The 27,598-nt window shown below is 58.9% G+C and overlaps 2 protein-coding genes and 1 long non-coding RNA gene across 9 annotated transcripts; 2 read left to right on the plus strand and 1 right to left on the minus strand.

The window, feature by feature from the left end:
* Positions 1 to 897: 897 nt before the first annotated feature.
* Positions 898 to 26,556, minus strand: LIMK1 (LIM domain kinase 1). Of its 2 annotated transcripts, XM_053213087.1 has the most exons (16): positions 26,319 to 26,556; positions 24,530 to 24,626; positions 18,522 to 18,660; positions 18,134 to 18,243; positions 16,834 to 17,040; positions 11,557 to 11,662; positions 11,274 to 11,440; positions 10,119 to 10,302; positions 9,273 to 9,359; positions 8,846 to 8,977; positions 7,430 to 7,489; positions 7,111 to 7,176; positions 4,263 to 4,419; positions 2,698 to 2,753; positions 2,335 to 2,492; positions 898 to 2,228 (listed from the first exon to the last, which is right to left on the minus strand). In XM_053213087.1, the coding sequence occupies exons 1-16, from the start codon at positions 26,371 to 26,373 to the stop codon at positions 2,066 to 2,068; spliced, it is 1,944 nt and encodes a 647-aa protein (XP_053069062.1). In that variant the 5' UTR covers positions 26,374 to 26,556; the 3' UTR covers positions 898 to 2,065. The 2 variants fall into 2 exon arrangements, with proteins under 2 accessions (XP_053069062.1, XP_053069063.1); XM_053213088.1 differs by lacking the exons at positions 24,530 to 24,626; positions 26,319 to 26,556 and adding an exon at positions 21,926 to 22,079.
* LOC128313597 (uncharacterized) lies at positions 2,488 to 3,351 on the plus strand. Its single transcript, XR_008294519.1, has 2 exons — positions 2,488 to 2,780; positions 3,134 to 3,351. It is a non-coding gene; the product is annotated as an uncharacterized LOC128313597 (long non-coding RNA).
* On the plus strand, positions 19,569 to 23,781 carry LOC128313596 (translation initiation factor IF-2-like). Of its 6 annotated transcripts, none has more exons than XM_053213090.1 (4): positions 19,582 to 20,416; positions 20,880 to 21,119; positions 21,666 to 21,826; positions 22,490 to 23,781. In XM_053213090.1, the coding sequence occupies exons 1-4, from the start codon at positions 20,324 to 20,326 to the stop codon at positions 22,857 to 22,859; spliced, it is 864 nt and encodes a 287-aa protein (XP_053069065.1). In that variant the 5' UTR covers positions 19,582 to 20,323; the 3' UTR covers positions 22,860 to 23,781. The 6 variants fall into 6 exon arrangements, 5 of the variants coding, with proteins under 5 accessions (XP_053069065.1, XP_053069066.1, XP_053069067.1 ...); XM_053213091.1 differs by having other exon boundaries at positions 19,594 to 20,416; positions 21,681 to 21,826; XM_053213092.1 differs by having other exon boundaries at positions 19,598 to 20,416; positions 21,010 to 21,119.
* Positions 26,557 to 27,598: the final 1,042 nt, after the last annotated feature.

Here is a 27,598-nt window from a genome sequence, read left to right on the forward strand (position 1 = left end):
GCAGCTCTGTGAGTGAGCCCCATACAAGGTCCTTGGGAGTCCAGCCCTGGTCACACCCTCAAAGGACTGCAGCCCCAGACGGTATGTGACCACAACCTCAGGAGAGACCCCAGACCAAAACCACTCACCCAAGCTGCTCCCAGTTCTTACAGAGAAGTTGTCAGCCACGAGCGATTACTGTTCTGGGCCACTGAGTTTAAGCGCTGCTTTGCTATGCCAACACCCGATCACTAAAGTAACCCCTCTTGCCCTAAGTGCCCCTGCCAGGGGGTGGTCGTTGCTTTCCAAAGTTCACCATCTCTGGGTCATCACAGTGTCTACTTTTTGCCCTTCCGCTCTTTCGACCACTATATAAGCAGTTCCCTGGATGGGGGTGCCTGGGTGGCTCAGTTGGTTAAGTGTCCGACTCTTGATTTCGGCTCAGGTCATGATCTCATGATTCCTGAGATCGAGCCCCTGCTTGGGATTCTCTCTGCCCCTCCCCGGCTTGTGCACGTGCTCTCTCTCAAAAATAAATATAAAAAAAAAAAAAAAAGAAAAAAAGAAAAATAATTCCCAGGATTAAGTGCCCTCTATTTGAAAAGCTAGTGTGGTTTTCCTGATGGGATCCCTTAAGGTTTAGAAAGAAGAAAACATTAAATGAAAGCAATACATTCCATAGTATCTCATCCGGCCAGGCCTCCACTGCTGCCCCGTGCCTGGCCCTCCTGCTCGTCCCCACCTGCCTGTCCCCACGTGCCCCTGTCCCTCCCTGCCCGTCCCCACCTGTCCCTGTCCCTGCTGCCCGTCCCCACCTGCCCCCGACTCTCATCTTCCCACCAGACTCCTAGTCACGAAATTCTGTTCTTGTCCTATTTCCTCGGAGCCCCAGACACACATGGCAACTTGGAACCCGGATGGGGAGTATGGAATTTATTTTATTGTTCTGGGTCTGGGTTTTGTTCCTTAGACATCACGATTCCTGGACGGCGGGGACGTGTCCCACCCCCTGGACTCGCGGTCCCATGGGCCTTTTCGGATTGTTTTCCAGTTTCAAAGTGCACTGAGAAGGCTTCACAGTTTTAATACTTCCTAGATGCTCAACTGAGGCAAAGTGACAAAATGGCCCCCCCACCCCCGCCCGCCAGAAAAATAAAACCCCAAGCCCCCCGGCAGCAGCTGCTGCAGCCGTATGAAAAATAATACAAACTCTTCTTAAAAAATAGATTACACAGGAAGAACCCAGAGGACTGCGGGCCGTGGGGAGGGCAGGGAGCCTGGGGAGAAGTCCGGAGGGGCACGGAGATGAACTGCAGGGGTCGGGCTGCTGGTGGACGCCTGCCTCGTCCGCTCTGCCCAGCGTCCCTCTGTGGCTCCTCCCAGCAGCTCTGACCCAGGGACCCAACTACTCCCCTTCTCCCTCCGTGGGCCCGCCCTTCACCCTGAGGCCTGGTACCTGCTTCTCACTAAAGTGGCTTCGATAAAGAAATGAAAAGATCCAGAGCAAGAGAGGCCTGCTGCTTAGCCCCCGGGGAATTCCACCCTGCAGGAGCTGACCTCTCCCTGTTTTGGGGTTTCGGGCAATTATCGATACCTGCTGCTACCGAGACACCCCACCCCCCGGGAGGTGAAGGACCCCAGGAGCTTGGCCTCTCCCTCGTTCCGCGCCCTCCCACGTCCCCAGCCGTTACCGGGCCCGGTCTGAGGCCGTCTGCCAGCCCAGCCTCGGAGTAGCTGCGGACAGGTGGGGTGTGCACAGAGCGGCCGGGGGCGATGGGGTGCGGGATGGGTCCTCCGGCTCATGCAAAGAGAAGCGAGAGGGGGCGGCCCCACCAACACAGAGGTAAGGCAGGGTGAGGTGACGGTGTGTGTGCAGCCAGGCCAGCGCCGGGGCCGGGGGCAGAGACGGGGCAAAGGGGCCACGGCCCGCAGGGTAGGAGAAGGCAAGTCAGGGCCCGGCGCCGGGGAGGAGCCTGCCTGCCTGCTGCCCAGCTGAGGGCTCCACAGCCGGCTGCCGCCCGCAGAGGAGTCTGGTGCTGGGTGGATTCTCTGCAGGTGGGGACGGGGGCAGCTGGGTGGGCCGGGGTCAGTCGGGGACCTCGGGGTGGGCAGGCAGTCCACTCTCGCCACGCCGGTAGGTCTCCCAGAAGCCCCGGTCCAGCTGCTCCAGCTGCGGGCCCAGTGGCAGGTGGCCGGCCAAGTGCATGCGGAGGGTCTCCAGCCATTGTTCCAGCTTCACGAAGGAGGGTCTGGGGTGACAGGTGGGCGGGATAGTGGGTTCTGTGCTGCCGGGTGGCAGGGGGGGCGGCCCCACCCCTAAGGATTGCTCCGGGCTGAGCCCCCGGCCCCACTTACCTCTTCTCAGGGTCCAGATCACAGCAGCGCACGGTAATGGGGAAGAAGCTCGGCGGGCAGTTTGGGGGGCAATAGCGGTCCAGGAAGCCTCGCACGTTGAGGCCAAAGTCCATGGTGCGGGGTAGGTAGTCAGGGTCAGCGTTCACCCGCCCAATGATCTGTCCAGCACAAGACCCAGCGGTTACCCGCGGTGGGGGTGGGGGGCCGCTGGGACTGACGCCAACCAGGTGGGTTTGAGGGCAGGTCACACTTGGTCTGGGGCCAGCCTGACCACTGCACCGCACCCCCCCCCGCCCCCGCCCCAAGCTTGCAGGTTCCCAGGAGCCCCAAGCCCGAGGCCAACCGCCAACCACCCCCACCTACCTCGCACAGGACGATTCCAAAGGAAAACACATCCACCTTCTCATCGTAGCTGCGGCCTGGACAGAGAGATCGGCTGTCAGCAGGTGAGGCTGGGTTGGGGGCCAGCAGGGTGGGACCAGGAGAAAGTAGCGAGCAACTGGACTGCCGTGGAACCAGGGCTTAAGTCCCTGTGTTCCCGCCCCCGCCAGGTCTGAGCAGACCTCTGCGAGGTGAGGATGAGAGCCCTGCCTGGGGGTGGTTCCAGGCCCAGCTCAGCCACCCACCAGCTGTGTGACTCTGGACAAGTCATGGACCACACGGTGACCCCCAAAACTACCCATGTCAAACCCCTGGAACCTGTGACCATTACTTCGCTGGAAAAAAGGTCTTTGCAAATACGGTCATTAAAAGGATCTTGAGATGAGATAATCCTGGATCATCTGGGGGCGGCCTCTAGGTACCGTTGCAAACATCCTAAGAGAGACTGAGGAGGACGACACACAGGGAGAGGCGGCCGTGGCCACGAGCCCGGGAATGCCAGGGCAGCCACCAGAAGCCAGAAGCCGCAAGGAGTGGGTGCTCCCCAGAAATCCCTGGAGGGAGCAGGGCTCTCCTGGATTGCAGACTTCTGGCTTCCAGAACTACAAGGGAATAAATGTCTGTTGTTTTAAACCACCCGGTTTGTGGTAATTTGTTAACAGCACTCCCAGGAGCTGATACAGACTCTCTGGGCCTCAGTTTCCTCAGCTGTGGCGGGGGGGGGGGGGGGTGATACATCTAACCTCGTGATGTTAAAAACAGCCAGTACAGTCCTCATGTGTCAGATGCGGCAGGCCCTCACAGTAAACCCTTAAAGGTAGGGATTTAGCCCCCTTCTGCAGGTTAACTTGCTGGGGGGGGGGGGGGGGGCGGCGGGGATATGGAGGGCTATGTTAACTCTGGTCAGTGCTGGCACCGAGCTGCCCCTGGCTCTGCCTGCCCTCTGTCTGAATGTCACCTGCCTGTGTTGGGTGTCACCTGGGGTGTCGTATGTAGTCATCATGTGACAGGCCCGATAAAAAAGAAACCGAGTGGGAGAGAGGCCCCTGGTGGGCCAGGCTGTCCGCCACCTGATCCCTGGGTCCTGAGAAGATGTCACCTTGCAGGGGACTTGCTGGCGTTACTGAGTTAAGGATCTGAAGATGGGGAGAGGACCTGCGATACAACCGCAAAAGGTCCTCAGGAGGGAGGCAGGCACGGAAGGAGACTGGACAACGGACACAGACGTCCGACAAGGTGTCAGGGTCACGGCCTCTGATGGAGGAAGGGCCTCTGATGGAGCCAGGCAGCTTTTGGAAGCTGGAGAGAAAGCGGGACCTCCCCCAGCCCGATTGACCCCTGACTTCAGGCCAGTGACGTGGACACTGGACTTGCCACCTCCAGGACTCTGTGATAAGCGGGTGGCGTGCGGGACAGTGGCACGGGAAACGAGTTGCGGGACCCAGGGAGGGAGCTGGGGGGGAGGGGGGGCTGGGCAGCGGGGGCTGCAGCCCTGCCTGGGACCCCCGGCCTGGGGGGACGGGACGGGGGGGGGGGGGCCCACTCACCGTTGATCATCTCAGGTGCCATCCAGTACGGGTTGCCCACCACCGTGTAGCGCTTTTTGCGGTCTGGCTTCTTGAGGCTTCGCAGGTCTTCGGGCTGTGTCTTCTCTTCCACCATGAGCCGTGCCAGCCCAAAGTCGGCCACCACCACGTTCTTGTTCTGGGGTGACCACAAAGCAGGGCCGCACTGAGAGGGGCTCCTGGCAGCACATGCCTGCCCCACTCCTAGTCCGGACAGTTCCACAGACAGCCCGGAGGACACGCCCCTGACACCTGGGGGGCCCGTGAGTAGTGCTCTGTGTGCCCCATCAGGGCACCAGGGCTGCCTTGCTGTGCCAGGGAGGGAGTAATTCTAATTCAAGACCCGGGTCCTGTGCTTGGCACGTGACAGCTGTGTCTCTTCCTCCTCCAACAGTCTGGGGGCGGGGGGGGGGGTTATTTTTATCCCCACTTTACACACGAGGTTACTCAGGCCCAGAGAGGTTAAGACAGTTGCCCGAGGCCATCCAGTCGGTCGGCTTTACTGTTTTAGGTTTGTAGGAGTACAGATGTCGACCCCTGTGTCCACCCAGCAAGGGACAGACAGGCTGCCCTGGGTCACCGGTGCCAAGCCAGGGGCCTGGAGAGGTCTCTATAGGTCCGGCAGCCAGGTCTCTTAGGCGTGGCGTCCAGGGTCCTGGAAGTCCAGACTGTGTGTGCCAGCCCCAGGATGGACCACTGGGCACGGACACAGAGGCCGTGCGTGACAGGCCAAGGGGGCAGGGGCCCAGCCAGGGGGGGGGGGTTAGGACCAGGCTCAGTCTACAGGGAAGGACTCTGTGCTGTCTCTGCAACACCAACGTGGACGGTTGCCTACAGAAGACTCTGCAGAGACGGCAGACAGGGGAGGGGCCGAGCTCGCACAGTGTCCACCAGGATCGTTCAAGTGCTGGTCCCTCTCAGGACCCGCGCTTCTGAAGACTCCCCCGGGGTCCGATGGTACACAGCCCCCAGACCCTGCTGTGGGAAACAGCTCCAGGGAAACCAGCAAGGGTGACCACTGGATTCTTAGAGGCCCCAAGCGATAGGTGAAAGTTCTGGTTTGTGTACACATGGATTCTGGGGATGGGGAGCTCACAGCGCTCATCAGATTCTCAGGGGATGGCTCCCGTTGTGGGGTCCAAGCTGGGACAGGCCGCCCCTCCTCGCCCTGCACACCGGCCTGGCTCAGCCCTGCGGTAACACCCATCACCAGCAGGGGCGGCCCGAGCAGGCTCCCTGGGAGGCCGACGGAGCCCGCCTTGCCCACCTGTCTCGTGTGTCCACTGCCCACAGCTTTCGGAGGCCCAGAGTCCCCCAGAGCCTCCCGGAAATCCCCAGAGGGCTCAGACCACCACCTCCCCCAACTCTATAGTGACCAACTCATTGCTTCCTAAATGTCGTATCACCAGCCCTTTGCGTGTGCTTTTCCCACCACCCGGGACACTTCTCGTACTGAATTCACTTGGCAAACGTCTGCCTGGAGGACTTTTGCAGATGCTACCAGTTAAGATGAGGTTCTACTAGATTAGGGTGAGTCCGAAATCCAGTGTCTGGTGCCTTTATAAGATGGGGACAGGGCACCTGGGTGGCTCAGTCGGTCGGGCGTCCGACTTCGGCTCGGGTCACGATCTCGCGGTTCATGAGTCTGAGTCCCGCGTCGGGCCCTGTGCTGACAGCTCGGGGCCTGGAGCCCGCTTTGGTTCCTGTCTCTCCCTCGCTCTCTGCCCCTCCCCCACTCGGGCTCGGTCTCTGTCTCGCTCTCAAAAATAAACATAAAAAAAAAAAGAAGAGGACACACAGACACACAGAGGGGAGAAAGCTGTGTGAAGACTCAGGCAGAGACCGCAGTGATGTGGCTACAGGCCAAGGAGCGCCAGGGAGCGCCGGCCGCCTCCAGAGGCTGGGGGAGAGCGCAGGACAGGCTCCCCCTCACAGCCTCTAGGGGGAGCCAGGCTTCTCAACACCTTGATTTTGGACTGTGTGCTTTGCTTCCTGCCCCCTGCGAATACATTTCCGTTGTTCCAGGCCATCCGGCCTGTGGTTCTGTTACGGCAGCCGCGGGAAACCAGGGCATTGCCTCTCCGGTGGGGCACGGTCAGCCGCCCCCTCCTCTGCCTCCTGTGGACAGCCCACGGTCCCCCTCCATCCCCCACCTCAGGCTACCCCCACCTTTTTTTTTTTTAGGTTTATGTATTGATTTATTTTGAGAGAGAGACACAGAGCACATGAGCCAACGAGGGGCAGAGAGAGGGAGAGAGAGAGAATCCCCAGCAGGCTCTGTACTGTCAGCTCAGAGCCCAACAAGGGGCTCGAACTCATGAACCGTGAGATCATGACCTGAGCCGAAACCAAGAGTTGGACTCTCAACCGACTGAGCCACCCAGGCGCCCCCCCCCCCCACTCCCATACTTAAGTGTGTCCCCCAGAGCCTCTTTCCGAAGCCTGCCTTGACCTCCCCAGCCCACGCGCCCAGGCCCTCCTCCAGACCTGCAGCTGTTGGCGTGGGCCTGGCCACTCTGCCGTGGGCTGTCCTGTGAATGCCACCTCACTCACGGCCCGTTACAGTTTACACACCACTCTCTCCTTTATCGATTTCTCCGAGCCTCCTAACCACCTGGGACCTGTTGATGGCTCAGAGCGCTGGAGCCACCATCCATGTGAATGGCGCAGCCGGCTCTGTCTGCCTCCTGGCCTGGCGCTGTTTCTGCCTGGGCCGAAGGAGGCGTGGGCCCGGGCAACCTAGGAGCCCCGTCCGGGGCAGGCCACGAGGCCAGGAGTGGGCGGACGGGGCTCCTGCAGTCTCCCTCCCTCCCCGGCCCGGGCTGCTCACCTCTCGGACGAGGCAGTTGTGGGAGTTGAGGTCCCGGTGGATGATGTTCATGGAGTGGAGGTAGGCCTGGGGGTAGGGGGCACAGAGGTCAGGAGGCAGCTGCGCTGAGGGACCCCAGCCCACCCCTGGCCCCCCAGCGGCTTCTACCTCCCCTCCTGCCTCAGGGACACTTCCCACCCTCAGCCGATCCCCCTGCTCTTTCTTGGCACTTCCTGATGGCTTCTGTCTCTCAGTGCCTTCTAAGGTTTAAGGTCAGCAGGACAGAATCCTTTTATCGGTGGGGTCAGATCACCCAGCCACGCCCCCGGAGCCTACTCACCATCCCTGAAGCGATATCCTTGGCAAAGCTCACTCTCTGACTCCACGGGTACTGGCTGTCCTGCGGGGGGCGTGGGGAGAGAAGGGCCAGCGTGGACCAACGGGGCCACAGTGGCAGGACAGTTGGGTGAGAGGGAAGCCAAGGCAGCAAGTGTCTCGGAGAGTCCAATGACCCCCCCACTTTCTTTTGCACCCACCTTTGTCTGCTTCTAAGGGGTGTGGGGGAATAACTCAAAAACACCACTTTCCAGTATGTGTTTTCAAACGCAAAGTGGGGGACACTCCTCTGTAACTTCTGAGCCAGCTCTTTGCAGGGAAAAAAAACTCTATGTTTGACACAATCCCATGCCTTCGGGTTTTTAGGAAATCTGAACCTACTTTCCCGTGCAGGCAGAGAGGGATGGGCCCCGCGAGATCGCCTGCAGAGTGCCAGCAAGTAAGGCTTTGGGCTCAAATCATCTGGGAAACGCCTGGTTCTCACACCCCAGCCCCCTACAGAGCTCAAGTTAGGGGGAGGTAAGGACATGAGAGCATAATCAAGACCCAGAGTGCAGCAAGGAAGCCCAAGTGGGTGGAGGCTGCGATTCCAGGTTGTACTTGACCACAGAATCCTTTCTGAGAACTCACACCTGTTACAGGCCTGCAGGGACCACAGCCTGGGGCAATGAGGAGTCTGCAGGTGCAGGAGGGGGTCAGGACCTCTTGGTGTCCGGGTGATGCCCAGGTGGGGACCCCCAGGGCACTGTGCGAGAGCACCAGAGCGTTAGAAACTTCTCTCCAAATACTTTCCCGGTTGGGATTTGCAATTTCATCCAAGCCCTTAAAGAAAGTTCTGAATTTTCGGGTGCCTGGGTGGCTCAGTTGGTTAAGCACCCAACTTCAGCTCAGGTCATGATCTCACACCTCGTGAGTTCGAGCCCCGCATCGAGCTCTGTGCTGACAGCTCAGAGCCTGGAGCCTGCCTCGGATTCTGTGTCTCCCCCTCCTCTGCTTGTGCTCTGCCTCTTGAATTAAAAAATTAAAAAAAAAAAAGTAAGTTCTGAATTTTACAGAACATAGTAAACAGTAAATATGATTTGGTTTCTCTACAAGCAAAACAAAGGCCCACAGCAGAGAGGTAACAAGGTGCCCCTCCTGAGGTGTTCAGCCCTGGGGCAGGCAAGGCTGGGTCTGGCTGCTCTGGGGCGGGGCAGGGCGGCTGCCCCGAAATAGCCTGTGTGTCCCCTCAGCCAAGCTGCCACCCTCTCTGCACCTTGCTCCCCGTCTGATTCGGATTCAGGGTCTGGAGGGCCTTGGAGACCAGAGGCCAACCCCACTGGAGAGCTGAGGAGGCCCAGAGGGCAGCTGCCCCCCCCAGGGCCTGTGGCGCTGGCTGTGGGGCCGGGGCGGCAGGTGTGGGCCCTGCCCACGCACTCACCATGCTCTTGATGATGCCACGGAGGGTGCCCCCCTTGATGTACTCAGTGATGAAGTTGAGTCTCTTGTCCTTATAGAGCACGCCGATGAACTTGAGCACATTGGGGTGCTCCAGGCATCGCATGACCTTCACCTGGCGGGGTGAAGGCAGGCTGAGCCTGGGGCTCTGCCCAAGTCTCTCTCTTCCCCTGCTGCCCCGCCAGAGATCGCAGCCGGTTCCCCAAGGTGCCCGTGTGGCCCCTGCCACCCTCCAGGATGCCCGGGCCCCTCTCCCCCTCCTGCCGGGATACTTTCTCTTCTTTCGGTGTGTGGGTGGAGCGTCACATCCTCCCGGAACCCTGGGCCACCCCTGTCAGTGGAGAAGGGGCGGGGGCCATGGGATGTCCCAGGAGTCTGGTGAAGGGGAGGGTGCAGTTCTGCTCACTGACCTCCTTGAGGAATGTCCTCTGTGTCTCTTCGTCAAACCGGATCAGCTCCTTCATCACCATCACCTCACCCGTCTCCCTGTGCGTCACCTGCGTGGGGACACAGAGGCACGGAGCCTGGGTACCGACGGAGGCCCCAGCTCCACCCCCAGAACTGCAAGGGGGACGGGCAGATGGCTTCAAACTCTTCACAGACATTTCGTGTGGTGCCTCATCAATTCCCTTACAGACGAGGACACAGACGCTCCGGAGGTATCCTGACAGTGGCCAAGGGCACCCAGCAGGACGGAGTGGGTGGCTGGGTCTTGGGGGCCAGGACCGCCTGACTCAGAGGCTAGCTCTTTCCTCTGCTCTGCTGGGCTGCTTCCTGGAGGTCAGATGGGACTTCTCCCCTGGGAAGGGGACCAGGGACAGGGTCTCGCCGGCACCTTCTGTATAATCCTGAACCTTCCAGCCTGGTGATAGCCAGGTGAACTCAGAGCCAAGGAGGGGCTTGTGTCTCTACTGGGGGAGCATGTGAAGGGGTGGGCAGCATAGAGGCCGCGAGGGGTTGGCCTCAGGCTCAGTACAGGGCCCCGGGCGGGGGGGGGCGGGGAGCTTTCTGGGTCAGCCCGCGTTGCCCTCCCACCCCCTACCACATCCTCCACGTAACGTTCTGGGTCTCTCTGTAGTGGGTCCCCTCCCCTAACTGACTCAGGGAGGCCCAGGTGGAGGAAAGTACTGGCCAGGAAGTCTGGAAGCCCGGTACCCCTTCCACTGTGGATTCCTGCAGGCGGGACTGATGGGTCTCACCTGGCCTGTCCCCCATTCCCACCTCTGGCCCCGCCCCTGCCCAGGCCCCCCCTGTACCTTGATGGCCTGGCCGAAGCAGCCTTTGCCCAACACCTCCCCGTGGATGAGGTCCGACGGCCGGAAGATTCGGTGCGGCCGGCAGACCACACGGAGGGATTCAGAGCGACCCAGGTCCTTGCGCTGGGAGGCCGGGGAGCCCAGGGAGCCAGCACCTGGGGACCTGTCGATGCTGTAGCTCCTCCTGGGGAGGCACACACGGGGCTCGGTGTCACCGGGGCCGGTGGGCACTGGGCCTCGGTCCTGCCCCCTTCCTCCTGCCTGCCACGCTCCCATCCATGCCGGTCCATGTACCATCAGCACCCCCACCCCAGTCCGGGAGAAGGTGGCACAGGGCCGCTCTCCTGGGCGGTCAGAAGGCTCATGCCCCATCCAGCACCCAGACTAGACTAGACCTCTGTCCTGGGCCTGCTGTCCTGCAGGTGCCCTTGGTGGGACCATTTGTCCTTGGCCTACTCTGGCTGGTGGCCCTGGGGCAGATGCTTGTCTCCCAGCATCTGAGTGCCGGGCCTTGGGGTGCAGAGGCAGACAACCTATCCAGGATGCCCTTAACCCTGCCATGTGGGTGGCTCCACAGGGTAACGTGAGCTCTAGACACATGCACGCAAGGAGGAAATACGTGCCTTCGACACCACTAGCCCTTAAACATTGTCACCCCAGAAGATATGCCCCCCCCCAAAACCTTTGCCAGGAGTCCTGAGCAGACCCCCAAGGTAAGTGGAGTGAGGACCAGGCTGCCTCTGGGTTTCTTCCTTGTGTCTCCCCTCCCTTCAAGAGGGTATGGGGCCCTTGGCACCTCCCGCCTGGGCCCCCGCAATGGCCCACAAGCCACCTCTGACCTTGGGCACCCTTGTGCACAGGGGCCCGTGCCTCCCCGACCACACTCGATGCTCCCGTCATCCTGAGCTACCTGCCTGCTGTTCCATCCTGGAAGTGCTGTGGGACCCCCCCGGCTGGGGGAGCTGTACCCCTGCTTCCCTACCTCTCACAAACCTTTCTTTCTCATCCCTCCGCACCCCTTGCTGGCCTGCTTTTTTTGCGCGCCTGCCTCCCCCATCAGACTGGGAGCTCCCAGAGGGCAGGAACCAGGTCTCATCCCCGAGGCCCAGCGTCTGTGAAAGTACCTAGATGTGACAAGGCACGGGACTGACTTACAGGACAGGCTTCTGCCGGGAAGAGCTGCCCACCTCCCCGCTGGGAGTGTGGATTGGAGAGCCCAGGGGGCTGGGCTCCGGCCCTGGCCCATGGCCCAGTGTGTCGTGTGGGTCGTGCTCAAGAGTTAGCTGGAGCAGGCGGCTGGTTTCCTGGATCAGAAGATCAATCTGGGGAGAGCAGGTGTGCGGACAGGTGGGTCGGAGGTGGTGCAGGTGGAGCTGGGGGAGGAGTCAGGCATGAATGCACCACCTCCAATTCTGCTCACCAGACTCAGGGCCCATACCTCATCCAGGGGCACGTTGCGGATGGGCGTGCCATTGATTTCCAGGATCCGGTCTCCGACGTGGATGGAATTCTTCACATCTGGGCTCATGCAGCCTGGGTCCACTCTGTGGGCATAGAGTAGTGGTCAGCCAGACCCCTGCCTGCCTGTCCCCTGGAGCCTGGATGGGAAACCAAGCCCAAGGGGATCAGATTGGGGTGAGGAGGCAAATTAATTCTATTTTGCGTGATTGATAGATGGCAACTGCCTAGAATGTGGAGTTCTGGTTTGATGGGGAAGAATTCTATAATCGATTACTAATGTCTGCTGTGGGTGGGAAATTGGAGAAAAGCGCATCTATACTGGATGCACAGAGGCTCCCATTCAACAGGGTGCTGTCTCTGCCATGGAGGACAGACAGATACTTCCAGCTGCCTGGTATGCTTCAGGCAGATACGCATCATCTCATGAGAGGAGTCCGAAGAGAGTCTGGATCCCCTGGATTCCCGATTCCCAAACTTGCCATGCAAGATGAGGTGAAGGCTTCCACTTCTCCAGAATCAGCAGCTGGGTGGAGATAGGATGACACCCAAAATCTAGCTCACAGATTTTGGCTAGTTTTGCCAAATATATTTTGCTGCTGCTTTTTTTTTAATGTTTATTTATTTTTGACAGAGAGAGCGTGAGCTGGGGAGGGACAGAGAGAGAGGGAGACACAGAATCCAAAGCAGGCTCCAAGCTGTGAGCACAGAGCCAGATGCGGGGCTCGAACCCACAAACCATGAGATCATGACCTGAGCCAAAGTTGGACGCTTAATAGACTGAACCACCAAGGTACCCCTATACTTGCTTTTTTTAACTCCTTGGTCACCGTATTTTCATTTTGTCTTCATGAAGGCTTTTTAAAGGAATGTTTACTTTGTCTCTGTCCTGAGATAGGGAAGGGGTAGGGGGCAGAATGGAGACTGGGAACTTTAAGAAAAAGGTTCATATGGGGTGCCTGGGTGGCTCAGTCGGTTGGGCGTCCGAGTTCGGCTCAGGTCGTGATCTCACGGCTCATGAGTTTGAGCTCCGCGTGGGGGCTCTGTGCTGACAGCTCAGAGCCTGGAGCCTGCTTCAGATTCTGTGTCTCCCTCTCTCTCTGCCCCTCCCCGCTCAAGCTCTGTCACTCTCAAAAATAAATAAACATTAAAAAAAAAAAAAAAGGAAAAAGGTAATAAATGCAAAAGGAAGAACGGAGTTAGAATATCGCCATGGGGTAGTTGTCACAGTAATACAGATAAGAATCCTCTGTGGATGCTAAAACCATTCGGGGAAAGGCTGGTGGGGACAGGATATTTACAGAACCAAATCTCACAAATGACTTACTGATTGTGTTACAAAGGGACAAAAAATCCTGGACAGTAGACAGCAGACTGTATTTTAACGAAGTAATCAAAGGTGACATCTCCCAGTAAAGGGCATGCTTTATTGGCAATGTGGGTCTGGCGGGAAGATCCAAGAAGGACACAGAGTCACTAATGCAGTTACCAGGTCAAAATGCATAACCTAAATCGAACAAAGGGGACACAGCAGCCCAAATTGAATGGAGGGGTATTCGACTTGACAATCAGCTGCGATTCTTCATAAATGTCAAGGTCATGAGGACAAGAAAAAGCGAGGAACTGTCACAGAGTCAAAGAGACTGAAGGGACGTGAGGGTTCAATGCACTGTATGGTCATGGGTTGGATCCTGGGTCTAGGGAAATTGCTATAACGGATGGCGTTGAGAAAATTGGCAGAATTTGAACGTGGACTTAAGATTGGGTGAGAGTGTCATGTCAGTGTTCAATTTCCTAAACCTCGTAATTACACCATAAGACACAATTGATAATTATGGAAGAGAATGATCTTGTTTTTAGGAGAAGGTATAAAGTATTAGGTGGGAAGGAAGGGTCACTAACGCCTACTATCTACCTTTAAGTGATTTAGTAAATAACAGCAATATGTACCTATGTGTATATATAAATATAAATAAGTCATACAAACATACACATAAACACACACATATAGGTAGGAGACACACATAACCTAAATGTGGCAAAAAAACCCGTTAAAATTGGTGAACACAGAAGGAGGTGAAGGTATTCAATGTACTTATCTGTTAAATTTGCTGTACATTTGAAAATTTCATGACAAAAAGTTGAAAAATAGTGAATATATTTCATTGAAACAGGCTTCTTGTGGCTCTTAGAAGCATATTCCTTGGGGTGCCTGAGTGGCTCAGTCGGTTAAGTGTCCGACTTCAGCTCAGGTTGTGATCTTGCAGTTTGTGAGTTCGAGCCCCGCATCGGGCTCTGTGCTGACAGCTCGGAGCCTGGAGCCTGCTTCGGATTCTGTGCGTGTCTCTCTCTCTCTGCCCTCCCCCCACTCAGGCTCTGTCTCTCTGTCTCTCTTAAAAATAAGTGAACATTAAAAAAAAAAAAAAAAGGGTATATTCCTTAGCCTCTTGTCATCCCTCAGTCTCCTGCGAGGGCGGTGGGGGGCCGGGGCACGGATGAATTAAGCTTTCCTTAAAATGCTTAGAAAAAAACAAAAAGAAAAGCAGTCCACTGATTCGTTTAGAACAAACAAGTAAATCCGGTGAGCAGACTTCGGTGAGGCTGGGCGGCTTCTCAGAGGGGCACGGTCCCTGCCGACGCCGTTGGGAAAGCGGCTGCTGGCGGGCAAGAATGCTCATCCAGCAAGGGATGCCGGGAGGAGGGGCTGCGGCTCCCGTTTCTAACATCCCGTCTGGTTTTGAGGGCCCAGCTGGTCTGGGAGGTCCCCACCTCTGCCCGGTCTGTCTGCCCGCTTGTGTATACGAGGCAGCTGCCAGCCTGGCTGGCGTGCAGGGTGGGGCAGCAGAACAAGCCCAGTACCACCTTCCCTTCTGGCCAGTGCCCAGCCCTGGTGCTGGGACCTGACAGCTGGTGAGAAGTGTTCGCCGGATCCAATGGAAGCTGGCACTTGGCTCCCACGCCCACACAGGCGGACGTTACTTCTCAGGAGCCTGGGTGGCTCAGTCGGTGGAGCATCCGACGTCGGCTCAGGGCACGATCTGACGGTTCAGGAGTTCGAGCCCTCCATCGGGCTCTCTGCAGTCAGCATGCAGCCCCCTTCAGCCCCTCTGTCCCCTGCCCTCTCTGCCCTCCCCCACTCACTCTCTCAGTCTCTCTCAAAATAAATAAACTTAAAAAAAATTATAAAACTACTTCCTCAAGGAGTCCATCAAAGCCCAGAAGAGACCTTAGAAGGCTCCAAGGTGTCCAACTTCCTCACTGTTCAAAGAACCCCAAAGCCCAGAGAGGAGAGCAGCATACTGTGTGGGCTCTTCAATCTGCATTCCTTCCTGCATTTCAGACTCTTTCTACATCCTTTAGAAGTTTCTTTATGGATGACCTATCCAAGTCTTGGTTTTGTCCACCTTACCGTGGTTTGTTAAGTTTATAATTATTTATTTATTTATTTATTTATTTGAGAGAGAGAGCGCGTGCATGTGAGTGGGGAAGGGGCAGAGAGAGAGAATTCTAAGCAGCCTTGTTGGCACAGAGCCTGACGTGGGGCTTGAACCCACGAACCGTGAGATCATGACCCGAGCCAAAATCATGAGTCGGACGCTCAACCGGCTGAGTCATCCAGGCGCCCCACGCCTTAACGCGTTTTTATTTTTCCCTTTTGCTTGAAGGGTATTTTCCTCAAGGATAGCATCCTAGGTTGATGGTTATTTTTTGCTCAGTGCATTGAATACATATATCATTTTGCTGATTGTTAGCTTCTGTCGTTTCTGTTGAGAAATCAGCTGCCCTTTTTTGAAGGTAATCTATTTCCTGTGGCTGCTTTTAAGGACTTTTCTTTTGCCTTGGGTGTAGCAGTTTCACTATGCGGGGTGGGTGACCCAAGGGTGGATATTTTATTTTGTTGTTTGGGATCTACTGGGCTGAAGTCTGTGATTTGGTGTCTGTCAGTTCTGGAATGTTCTCAGACATCAGACCTTCAAATGCTGCCTCCCTCCTGCCATCTTGTGCTTCTCCTGGGATGCCCAATGGATGTTGAGATCCTCACTCTGTCCTCCATGTGTCCTAACCCCTCTGTCACAGCTTTCATCCTTTTATTTCATTTCTAGGAGTTCCATTTGGTTCTTTTCCAAATTTATCTGCTCCTTATTTTTTTTAATGTTTATTTATTTTTGAGAGAGAGAGAGGGAGACATAGAATCTGAAGCAGGCTCCGGGCTCTGAGCTGTCAGCACAGAGCCCGACATGGGGCTCGAACTCATAAACCACGAGATCATAACCTGAGCCGAAGTCGGACACTTAACCGACTGAACCATCTGGGCGCCCCCAAATTTCTCTGCTCTTTCCTCATTTTTTTCTAAACCTCTCTTCTGATTAAAACATATTGAATAAAATTATTTTACATGGTTTCTGATCATTCCAGTATCTGGAGGTCTTGTGGGCCTGGTTCTATTTCCTGTTGTGTCTGCTGGGTCTCACAGTGCCTTGCTTCCTTACACACTCGCTGAGTTTTGACTGAATCGCTTCCTTGGGACACTTAGCTCAGTCCACCCAACGAAAAGAGCTGCGTCTGATTCTACCAAGGAACACTGCCAGTTGGGAAGTACTTTAAACTTACAGCTGTGACTTCGTTTTCTTTTTTTTTTTTTTGAGCCACCCCGGCATAGGAATTTGCTTTGCAAACCTGTTTATAAATTCTCAGGGGAGATTCCCCCTCCCCTTCCATTCAGGCTCAAATCAGTTTATCTTACAGTTCCGGGAGTGAGAGGCTGATGGAAGGTGTGGACTGTTTCTCATTCATCCTCATCCAGAGAGCCCTTTGGGACCCCAGTCTAATGGAACAGGAGTTCTCTAGTTCCGCTGGCTTCCTCTACAGGTCAGGGCTTTGAGAGGCCCAGCCACAAAAGGACTTAAAGACAGAAGCTTAAGTTCGCTCAATTTCCATTTGGCCTTAAGGCAAGGCTGTCTTCAGTGGTTCTGCTGACATTCCTGGGCTCCCTACTTGGCCCCGAGCTGCTTACTCCCCTCTTTCTTGTTGGGTTATACATGGACTCAAGAAGAAGTTTTCAATATTTTTCATCTAGCGTCTGTCGTGGTTTTTAAAGGAAGGACCGGGCCAGGCACGAGGTACAGCAGATTGTCAGAGCTGGGTTCTGTCTGTGCCCAAATGCTCACCCGCTCTCAGGGTGCCCTAGACTCCAGCCGCCCACCAAGAGCACCCATGGCCACAGCCAGACCGGCCGTGGCCTCGGCCAGCCACTCACCCCTGGACGCGGACGGTGTGGGAGTGCTCTGTGCTGCAGCCCGGCGGGCCGTGCGGGGGGTCGATGGAGACCGAGAGGCCCCGTTTGCCATGAGCCGAGGCTGGGATGGATACTAGGGTGACTGTGTGGGGCAGGCGGGAGCCGGGGGAGTCGGGCAGGATCTGCTCGATGACGGGGGTCACCACAGTCTGGTAGTAGCAGTGGCCGCTGCAAGGGCCGCAGGTGGTAGGGACCCAAAGAGGGGGAAGAAAAGACTGTTAGGACAGTCCCCAGCACCTTCTCTCCTCCCCGCCTCCCTTTATGGCTCCCCATGGCAAGAGGGGTCGTCGCTGCCTGATAGGACTGGGGCAGGAACCGGGCTCAATCATTCTGGGCTTGTCTGCTCCTGACATGCTGTCAGCTGGCCAGGAAAAGGCCTGTAGATACATCCGGTTCAGGAGGAAGTCATTAAAAGTCCATCTGGGATTAAGCCATGCTGCCTGGGAATCCAGCTTTATCAGCACTGGATGATACAGAATTTGTCTGGTCTTTGTCCTGGCTCTAAACCCTTGGAATACGAGTGTCCCTGCGACCATACCTGAGCTTTTGTTAACAGGTGACTCAGGATGGGGGCTAGTCACCAGAAAGACCAGACCTGTGATCAGAGGGTGGACCTGTGACCCAGCCTGACCTTGAAGGAGGCGGGGGGGAGGGGGTGTGTGTGTGTGTGTCTGGAGAATCAGTTCAATCATGTGCCCAATGATTCAATCAATAGTGCCCACACAATGACGCCCCGATAAAAACTCTGGTGAGGCCAGGACAGGTTGGGGGTGTCACACGTCCTGATTCCATGCGGAGTAGTGCACAGAAGCTCTGTATTTGGGGCCCTCCAGACCTTGCTCTTTCCATCCTCTAGCTGGCTGGTCCTTACATAGAGGGATTTGTGCCCTTTATAAAATGCCCTGGAATCCTAAGTACAGGGCTTTCCTGAGTTCTTGGAGTTGTGTAGAGAATCATGAAACCTCAGGGGTTGTGGGAACCTCTGAACTTGGAGCTGGTGTCTGAAGCAAGGGCAGTCTCGTTGGGGGACGGGCCTGACCTTGCAGGGTCAGGGTCAGGGTCAGTGCCAGAACTGCACCTCAGTGACACATCAGCAAGAGCGATGTCTGCCGTGTTCTCAGTGAACTCCTGGGTTGTTTCCCAGGCACTCCTACCCCATGGCTCCTATTAAGGACCCACCATCCCGCATGGGATGTGGAAGACCTGTGGGGGGCGATGAGGGTTACCCCGGGCTGGGCTCGGAGGGGACCAGGGCGCTCACCAGTACAGCTTGGAGTGCTCCACCAGCGTGTAGGTGTCCCCGTCACCGATGAAGGTCCCGCACGTGAGGCAGATGAAACACTCGGGGTGGTATTTCAGCTCCCCGGCCACCTGGCAGGGGGAGTGGCGGGGACGGCCCAGGTCAGCTGCCCCTTCCCCCCCACCGGCCTCCTCTCAGAACAGCCCCCAGACAAACTTCGGGGGCCCGGTTGGCCAGCTGCAGAATTCTGGTTCCGCAGACGGGCACACAGACCGATCGATGGGCTCAGAAGGCGGGGTGGGGAGGTCAAAACAGGCGAAAAGAACGAGAGGGAGGCTGGGGTAGGGAAACCCGTGAGGACACGCGCACACACAGGCACCAGGGGCGATGAGTAGGGGCGGGTGCTTACCATGACCAGCCCCTTGGTGATGTGCTCCGAGCACCCATGGCAGGACTCTCCATAGCGGGCCCAATAGTCCCTCTTGCAGAAGAGCTGCCCATCCTTCTCGTAGTACTGGTGCGAGAGAGAGGCACTGCACTCACAACACCTGGGGAGGGGGGGCGGGCACAGGGACTCAGTCTGGCCCACTGCACAGCTGGGCCTTGCCATAGTCTATAAGTTGCCTCTGTAAGAATCAGAAAAGGGTGTGCCCCCGCCCCTCACCCTCCTTGGGCAGAAAAAGCCTGCGCTGGGGCAGAGGGCTTAGCAGGTGGAGCCAGGGATGGCTTCAGCTGCCCCTGGTCCCTCAGCTGGAAGCCTCTGTGCAGTGCATAGCCTGCACAACCACCCATGTACTTCTGCACCCAGAGCATCTGGCCGGGCTGCTAGCCCCAGGGTGACAGATGCTCCTCACATTTGAGCCCCTGTCCCTTGTCACACAAGGAAGATGGCCCAGAGAAGGCAAATGACTTGCTCTTGGTCACCAGTCCAGCGGAGAGGGGAATGGAACCCGGGAGCCCAGGCCTCGGCGGGGTGGGGGTGGGGTGGCTGGACGAGTGCCAGCCGATGCAAATGGCAGTGACCTGCTGGAGCTGTGCAGACCTACCAGATGCTGGCACCTTCCCACCGTCTTGGCGAAATGTACTCAATCCACACAGGCCACCATGAGAAAGGTTAGTTCTGGAGGCTCTAAACTGCCCTGGGCCACATGATGGGTGCCACAGACCCTGCAGAGCTACTCCGTTTCACGACCATATGAGGCAGACGTTTAGCTCAGCAGAACCAGCCAGGATCAGTGAAGACAGACAGAGGGTCTCCCTGTTTCCTAGCTATCAGATGCTGTAGTCACAAGAAGGGGGGGCCCAACCAGAGCCCCAGTGCCCACACCTTCCCTCACAAGGGCCATGGCACTGTTGCAGACACCGCCCAGATGTGCAGTCCTCAAGGTCAGGATACCCCTGCAGCGTTGGGAGGGGCCATAGGGGAGGCCTGGTTGGGGTAGATGGAGAGAAATGATGCACCGGCTTCTATGTGTGATCCCACAGGCCAGGAGCTATACCTACATGCCTGGCTGCCCTCCACCCAGGAGTGAGCTGGAGGGGGAACAGAGGCCAGGCCGGCAGGATGAGGAAGCGCAGGGTGCCTGGTGAGCCAGCGGGGGCAAGAGCCACACCTCGTTCTGAAGAGCCTGACTCAGGGTCCTGGGTGCACAGGTACGCCCAGGCCAGCATACACAAGGAGCAGAGAATCTGCCCGGCTCTGCTGCTGTTTGAGCACCCTGGGTCATGTGCCAAGGTCATGCAGGGACAGGGGAGGAGACTCTGAGCTCACGCCCAGCAGGGAAACAATCCAGGAGAGCAGAGGAAAGACTGGGGCCTGAGTGAGACTGCCCAGTCCCCCAGACAGCCAGGGAACCCTCAGCCTCTGCAGCAGGCATGCGGGAGATCTCACTGAGGGCACACGGATGCTCTTTAGGGAACTGGGAATGAAGAGGAGGGAGAGGCCCGCAGGCAAGGGTGCTGGTGGGACACTGTCCCTTTAAGAGGATCCAGACAGTTCCCCATTGTCTGGGAGCCTGAGGGGAGGGGCGGGGGACCACAGCCAGTGGCTGAGGGTTGGGGAGGAGGCACGGCCCAGGTTCAGAAGCACAGGGGTGGGGGTGCATCCAGGAAGACGGGGGAGTTCGATGAGCTCCCCCTACAAGAGGAGGGTGTGGGGGAGGGAGGGCCTCCAGAGACTGCTCTGGGATGTGAGACCAGGCAGCGGAAGCAATGCTGGCCCGGAGCCATGACGTCAGCCCTTCCTGCCCAGCACTCCCAGGCCCCCAGCCCCAGGCGTCCTTAGGGCACGCATCTCACTGCGAGGTGGGCAAGGTGGGCGAAGGGGCAAGTAAGGCACTGGGCCCGGAGTGCGGCAGCCCAGGCTGAGGGGATCCCTGGTGCACGCCCCCAGGGGGCTGCAACCTAGCGGGAGGGCACAGAGGAGCGGGCTCTGCAGAGAGGCTGCCTGGTGTGCAAGCACCGTGACCTTGGGGAGGCTCCCCCACCTCCCACGCGTCCTGGGGCAATCAGTGAGTGATTCACTTTGCCCTTCCATCGACCAGACCGACCAGACCGTCCTCGCGTCACAGCAGTGTCACCATAGAAGTCTCCCCCTCACTCCTGGCTGCCAGCCTGCAGGAAGCAGGGCCTCGCCTGCCTCTGGGTGGGTGGGTGGGTGGGTGGGCTGGTGGGGGCTCGGGAGCAGCTGTCTTCCTATGGGGGAGAGAATGCTCTTCTCCAGCCTGCAAACTCCTACCCCTTCACTCCTGCACATTCATCACCGTAGCAGGCCTGGAAGACCCGGGTGGCGCTGACTCAGGGCTGGGTGGGTGCAGTCGGCTCCCTGGCCACCACTTCCTTGAAGTCTGCTCAGTCACCTGGAGGGGGTGCCTCCAAGCAGTCTGCACCTCCACCAGGCCTGTCTGCATCGCCAGCCTCCGCTGGCCCTACCAGTCTCTGCCATCAACCTGAGGGCTCTCTGAGGTCCCATGTCAGGCATCCACAAATGCTGGACCCCAGAGAGAAGGTGAGCGGTTCCTGCTGAACGCTCCACCTGGAGCAGGTCTCATCCGCCAGCACCCTCAGAACTGCTCGAGGGCACCCGGGCGGGGTCTCCATCTCAGAGAGGGGATCTAGCCCAGACTCACCCAGCAGCTTGGTACTGGCACTCAGGGCCTCGGCGTACCTTTGCACGAGGAAGGCACGTAGGAACCCCTGGCCCCTGTCCATCCCTTCACCCCTCAGGCCTCTGTCTGGGCCACAAGCCAGAGGAGGAACGTGGGGTGCGCAGGCCTGGCTCTTAGGGGTGCCCCGCACGTGCTGCTGCCCCCAGCAAGGATGTCAAGAGAGGAGTACCAGTACTGAGGATGTGCAGAGATGGCCGAAGGGCCAGAGAGAGGAGCTCCTGCAAGATGGTCTTTGCCCCAGTCCAGGGCACACTTCCCTGAGAGCAGGCACCTACACAGCCAGGCTCGGGTGGGGAGGAGGACCCTGGGGAGGACACGGAGAGCTGCGCTGGGAGGCAAGGTCTGCAGCGACAGGTCCAGCCCTCCCAGGGACACTCTCGACCCAGGGCCACATCCCGCAGAAAGAGCGGCTGGAGGACCAGCTTCGCGGGGAGACTGGATCAAAGGACCAGAAGTCTCAGCAGCGGCCTGCTTCCCCCAGCAGGCGGCCAGACAGTGACCTAGAGGTTTCGGTTCTCGGTTCTCCTGCCCCACAGCCGGGTCCCAGGTAGGTCTGCCCCACTGTGGCCTCCAGGCCCCGGGGCGGCAGGGGGGTGGGGGGCCCTGCCTAAGGTTTGGGACGGGTGGAGAGGGGCTCTGCACTCACTTGGCTCCTTTGAGGAAGCGGCTTCTTCTCAGGGCCAGCATCCTTTGCAGCAGGGGGCAGCGGGCTGCGCTGCGGTGGGGTGGGCCCAGCCAGCTGCTTCCCCATCCTACCCCAGGCCCTCAGGATTGGAGGCTGCAGAGGGTGGGGCTAGCTCGGCCACACAGCAGCGGGGACGATGCAGCAACACTGGTGAGCAGGACTTGGTCTGGGCCCACAACAGGAAGCAGCTGAGGGGCCTTCTGCCTGGGCTCCGCTGGCGGCTCGGGTGGCCCTCAGCCCTGCACACCTTAGGAAGCACCCTCCGTGCCCCTCGGCCTCTGCTTGGACAGAGGTCCCGGAGGCTTGGGACTCTCTGGGGACAGGGACAAGCTCAAAGGCAGCTGCTCCTGCCGGTGCTGCTCCCAAGGGAACGGAGGTTGACTTCCACAGACAGTCTGTTCCCCTTGCCTGAAAGGTCCCCCGAAGCGGGGGAGACTGCCTCCTGGCCTGGGCTCTGAGCCCTGTGCCAGCTGTGGGCTCACCCCTGTTCGCCCAGGGCAGCCCTCCCCACCCCCCCTGCCCCAGGCCTCCAGGGAGATGTCTCCAGAGCTACGGTGGCCCCCGGGGCTCGAGTGCCGCGGGCTTCTGGGAAGGGACCTCACCAAGGCAGCAGCTGGACCAAAGCAGAGCTTGGACGGCTCAGCCCGGCCATAACCCTCCGGGACGTGGGAGAGCTAGAGCTGAGGAAGGAGCAGGTCGTGTGGTGACAGGGACCCCAGCGCTGATGCCAGAGGCATGCCGTATGCACTCACAACCCTCTCACCACAAGGCCTGGGGAGCCAGCGACTGCTGCCGGTGCACGACATGGACTGAGAGGCTCCTGGGGACAAGGCAAGTAGAGACCAGAAGCCGGCTGCTGGGTAGCCGTGGGGCTCGGGCAAGCAGCGTGTCCTGAGTGATTCCTCACTGTCACGGGGGTAAGGACGCTGCTGGCCTTGCTCAGATTTGGGGGCGGGGGGGCTGGGCGGAGCACACACCGCTGGGCCAGGAGCACTTGTGGAAGCCAGCGTGTGGACACTGTGGCTCTTACTACCTGCGGACCCTCTCTCACTGCGGGAGCCTTCTCTGTGCCCCCATCACAGCCGGCTCAGCGGCACATGCCTTTTCCCTAGGGCCCTGACCTGGGGCCTTACCCCTCTCTTGGTGATGAAGGGCAGGAACCCGTCCAAAGCTAGGTTGATACATCCTGCCCCCCTCCTTCCCTGCTGTGGCTTCCGAGGCCGCATTCCCGGCCCTCCGGCATGACTCCCCAAATCCCACCTCCCTCCCCACCCCCAGCACAGGGGGCCCCAAAGTTCTTCCTGATTTCTCTCAGCCCCATCCTGAATCCCACCCGTGACCGAGTGGTCTCAGACCACCTCCCCAGCGCCAGGCAGGGCACTGCCACCCTGGATGGTCTGCTGCGTTTCAAATCAACACGGCTGGGCACGGCTCATCACCCACCGGGCCCCAGCTTCACGAGAGCCAAGGGCCCACCGTCCTCCCCAGCACCCGGGGCAAAAGCCCAGACTTTCAACTCCGATCTTAAGTACACATAGCCTTCTGTTGACTGGAAGCCTTACCCGTAATATAAGCGGTACAATTAACACAGGTTTCGTATTTATGTGTACTACCTACCGTGGTCTTACAGAAAAGCAAGCTAGAGAAACGGTGGTGAAGAAAATCATTAAGAGGAGAAGATACATTTACAGTACGGCACCATGCAAAATCTGCCTATTAAGTGGACCCCGCGCAGTTCAAACCCGTGTTGTTCAGAGTCAGTGTAATGTTAAGAATGCCCAATAAATGCTGGCTGCTGGGACAGCCACTTGCCAATACTGTTCCTTCTACAGCTGAAATTCTCTCCGTTTGTAGTCCCCGTCCTAGGTCAGCCCTTATGAGCTCGGATCCCTGAACTACTGTGACAGTCCCTTCTCTGCCAAGTCACCGCCATCTGCCCACTGGGATGGCACTTCCGCCCACGTCCCTCCCCTGCTTTCTGCAAACCCTGTCTGCTGGCTCCCTCTTGCCCTTGGAAGGTCCTTATCTTGGCCTTAGGGCCCTTTCGCAAATTGATCCCAACCTGGCCTCCTCCCCCTGCTCTTTTCCAACCAAATGAGCTACTGTTCCTGTCTGTGTCTGTCTCCATGCTGATGGCCACCTTCCCTGAAGGCCTCGTAGTGGACTCCTGACTGGGCCCCCCCGACCCTGGGTCTGGCGCCTGCCTCTCTTCTGGCCTCACTAGCCAGGGTGGACGCTGTGTGTCCCTTTCACTCACTGGCTGTGTGTGACTCTGGCCAAGAGAATTAACCTCCGTGTCCCCATTAATGGAGACAACACAATAGGTTAACTAGACAAAGTCCTTAGGAGGGTGCCTGGCCCTTACTAAATTAGAGAAAACGTTGGGTGCTGTTCTTAAAGAAAAATAACACAAACCTTGTCAGAGGTTTCCACTGCCTAAAAGAAACCCCTTCAGCAGGTGGTCACAACCAGAGACAGCACCAGAAGGAAGAGCCAGGTTTCCCAGATTGCTGACCCAGCCTCTCGTCTCTGGCAGGCCTTGCTTAGGGCCCCCTCCCCCCCTACCTGAAGCAGTCTGCGTGCCAGTCAGCATTCAGGGCCTGGAGGTACTGGCCATCATAGATCCTCTGGCCGCAGCTCGCACACACGGGCAACTCACTTCCTGCAAAGTGGACAGGGAGTCAGGAACCATTCTTCGGAGGCCCAGCCTGCCCTGCCCATCCCACGTGGACTTGCCCATCCCTGTGCACACACAGGCAGCGCCCAGGCACTGTGCCGAGCAGAAGGATAAAGGATGCAGGTCTGAGAGTCTTGCCGAGACTTTGGCTAAGTTGCTAGGCCTCTCTGGGCCTCGGTTTCCCTATCTGTAAACTCAAGAGGGGAATCAGATGTCCACCCTCCAGCAACAGCATTCTTCAACTTCAGCTACTGTCTGGCAAGGTCGACAGGGAGAAAGAAAGCAGCAGGATTTAGGGATAAGGCAGCAGGTAACTCTCTTGTCACAGCCCCTCTTCTCCCCTGCCTGCCCAGGAAGAGGAACCTTCAAAGAGTAAGGACTGGGCTGGTGCATCTGGGGCTGAAGCCCCTACAGAAGGAGAAAGGCAAGGAAGCCCAGAGGTGCTTCATGCTTCGTCTGAGCCTTGGCGATGCCTGGGCTTATGAGGGGCTGCTGGGGTTGCAGAGCTGGGCACTCCCCGACACCTGCTCTGAGGACGACTGGCACCTCTTTAAGCCGGCCACCAGGCATGCTTAGTCATCCTAGGGGCCTGGCATCCTTGGAGCTGGGTGGGCCCTGGCGAATCCCCCAAACCTGCCCCTCCCCATTGTACAGATGGGGAGACTGAGTCCTGGAGAGGGTAAGGCTTGCCTGGACATACAGTTAGGCTCCCAGGCCACAGCCTGTCCTTCCATGAGGACACAGGAACCTAAGACAGGGGTGACAGTGAGGTGGGCCCTTGCCCCAAGTAGGCCTTCAAGGGCCTGGGGCAGGGCTGGAGCGGGTTGGCATAAACAGATCTGCATTGGACCAGGTGAACCTGTGTGATGGCTGTTGGGGGAACCCCGGGAAGGGGACCCCAGGGAGGGAGTCTCGGGGGTCTTTATACCCTAACTGTCCTGCAACCCAATCCTTGGGCCTCCTGGTAAGGGGGAAGGGACTGAAAAGGAGGCTAGGATGAAAGTCATCCTCCCAGTCAAGACTGATGCAGGCATTGAGTTTGGTGCAGAGAGAGGAGGTGGGGGCCCCCAGGATACTGTCGACGGTTCCTTGGAGGAGGTATATTTCTGCTCTGCCCATCCGGGCCCACAACCACCAGTACTGGGGGCCAATTACTCAGCCCCCAGTTGTCAAGACGGGGAAACTGAGGCCTGACACGTAGCGCCTGGCTCAAGGTCACGGAGCGGGGCGGGCAACTCGGACCCAGGGCTACGGCTTCCCCAGCACCTCTTTCTTCCCGGCCGGCTTAGAGACAGGATAAGGGGTGGCCCCAGTGCGAGCCCCGGGTGGGCAAGGCACGCGGATGGAGGCCGGGGCCGGGCGGGCAGCGCCTGGGACTCCTCCGGGGTGGTCTTCGGTCGGGGGATGGGGCAGGCGGGGATGAAAGGGAGGAGGGGCCCACCCCGCCGGGCCGAGGAGGGGGAAACAGGGTGGGAGCGTGTCAGGGAGGGGCCTGCGGGCTCGGGAAGGGCGAGCTCATCCCCGAGGAGGCAGGGGCGCGGCCTCGCAGCAGACCCGGCCTCCGCGGCCACCCGGCCCGGCCCCCTCCCGTGCCCCCGCTCGCCCGGCCGCCCCGACGCGGCGCCCCCGCCCGCCCGGCCCCCGGCGGGCGCCCGGCCCGGCCCGCACCCCGCGCACCTTCCTCTCCCATACGTTCTTCCCTCCAGGTGCAACAAAGTAGCGTCAACCTCATGCACTCGGCGGGGGGCGGGGCCCGGCGGGCTGGGGCTGGGGGCGGCCCGGGCCCCGCGAGCTCGCCCGCAGCCGCCGCCGCCGCCGCCGCCGGCCCGGGAGGCGGAGGCGGAGAGCGCGGGCCGGGCCGGAGTGGGCTCGGGGCTCGGGGCGCCGCCGCCGCCTCTCGGACACCGGCTCCGGCACCGGCTCCGCTCCGCGGCGGCCTGGGGAGGGAGCGGAGGGGCGGGCCGGGGCGGGGCCTGGAGCTGCGGCACGGGGGCGGGGCGGGGCGCGGGCGAGCGGCGGAACTGCCCTGCGCGGCCCCGCCCCGCGCCCTCGGCGGCGCCCCGCCCCGCCCTTTCATTCATCTTCCCGGGAGCGCCAAGCGCGTGCTGGGAGCCCCAAGGCTAAGACCCGTAAGCCGAGAACTGCGGCGTCGGAGGGGAAGCTCGGGTGCGGCATCCTACAGGGATGCAGAGGCTCAGGGAAGGGGCCTCGGTTTCCCCGCGGAGAGCCCCACACATCCGAGCTGGATGCAGGAGGCAGTGTGGACCCTGAGGACTGTGGCGGTCGCCTTGGGGACGGGCGCCGGTCTGGTCCTGCAGCGAGGGCAGGCCTCGGCGGGGGAAGCCGAGGGTCCACGTCTCAGGTCCTCACCGGCTAGGCAGGGGGCTAAAGGAGGAGGGTCTGGGGAGGAGTAAACCTCTGTCGGCTGTGACAGATGTGCTCAGGGGTTTGCTCTTCCCAGGGCTGGAGACCTGGAGCTGGCGCCGCCCTGCAGGGGGTGCAGGAGAGGACGCAGCTGAAACAGGGTTTGGGCTGAGCGAAGTGGCCGGAGCAATTGGGCCGTCCCCAAAGCGCAGGCCCCCAGTCGAGCCCTGAAAAGGTGGACCGCGCTGCCTAGAAGTGGAGAATCGTAGAATACTGGACCTGGGGGAGGGGGCGCGACCCTTTGTCCCTTTAGCCCCATCCTCGCACTGCATCCCATTGCCGAGAGGTGGTGAGTGGAGAGCTTGAGCAACATGCCAGGTGCGCCCAGGGAACAAAGGGGCAGAGCTGGCCAGACTTGGACTATAGATTATCACCTCTGTGTAGGACTCTTCTAGCCAGGGCCCGCAGTCAATGGCCTGCAAGGCAAGGGCGCTCCGCCCCCCCCCCACCCCCGTGCTAAACAGTTACCTGGGGGAGGGAAGAAAATATTAGAATTTTAATTTCTGATAAGAAAGAAGCGGGGCTTTTAAAAA

The sequence above is a fragment of the Acinonyx jubatus genome, chromosome E3 (assembly GCF_027475565.1).
Source record: "Acinonyx jubatus isolate Ajub_Pintada_27869175 chromosome E3, VMU_Ajub_asm_v1.0, whole genome shotgun sequence".
Lineage (NCBI taxonomy): Eukaryota > Metazoa > Chordata > Mammalia > Carnivora > Felidae > Acinonyx > Acinonyx jubatus.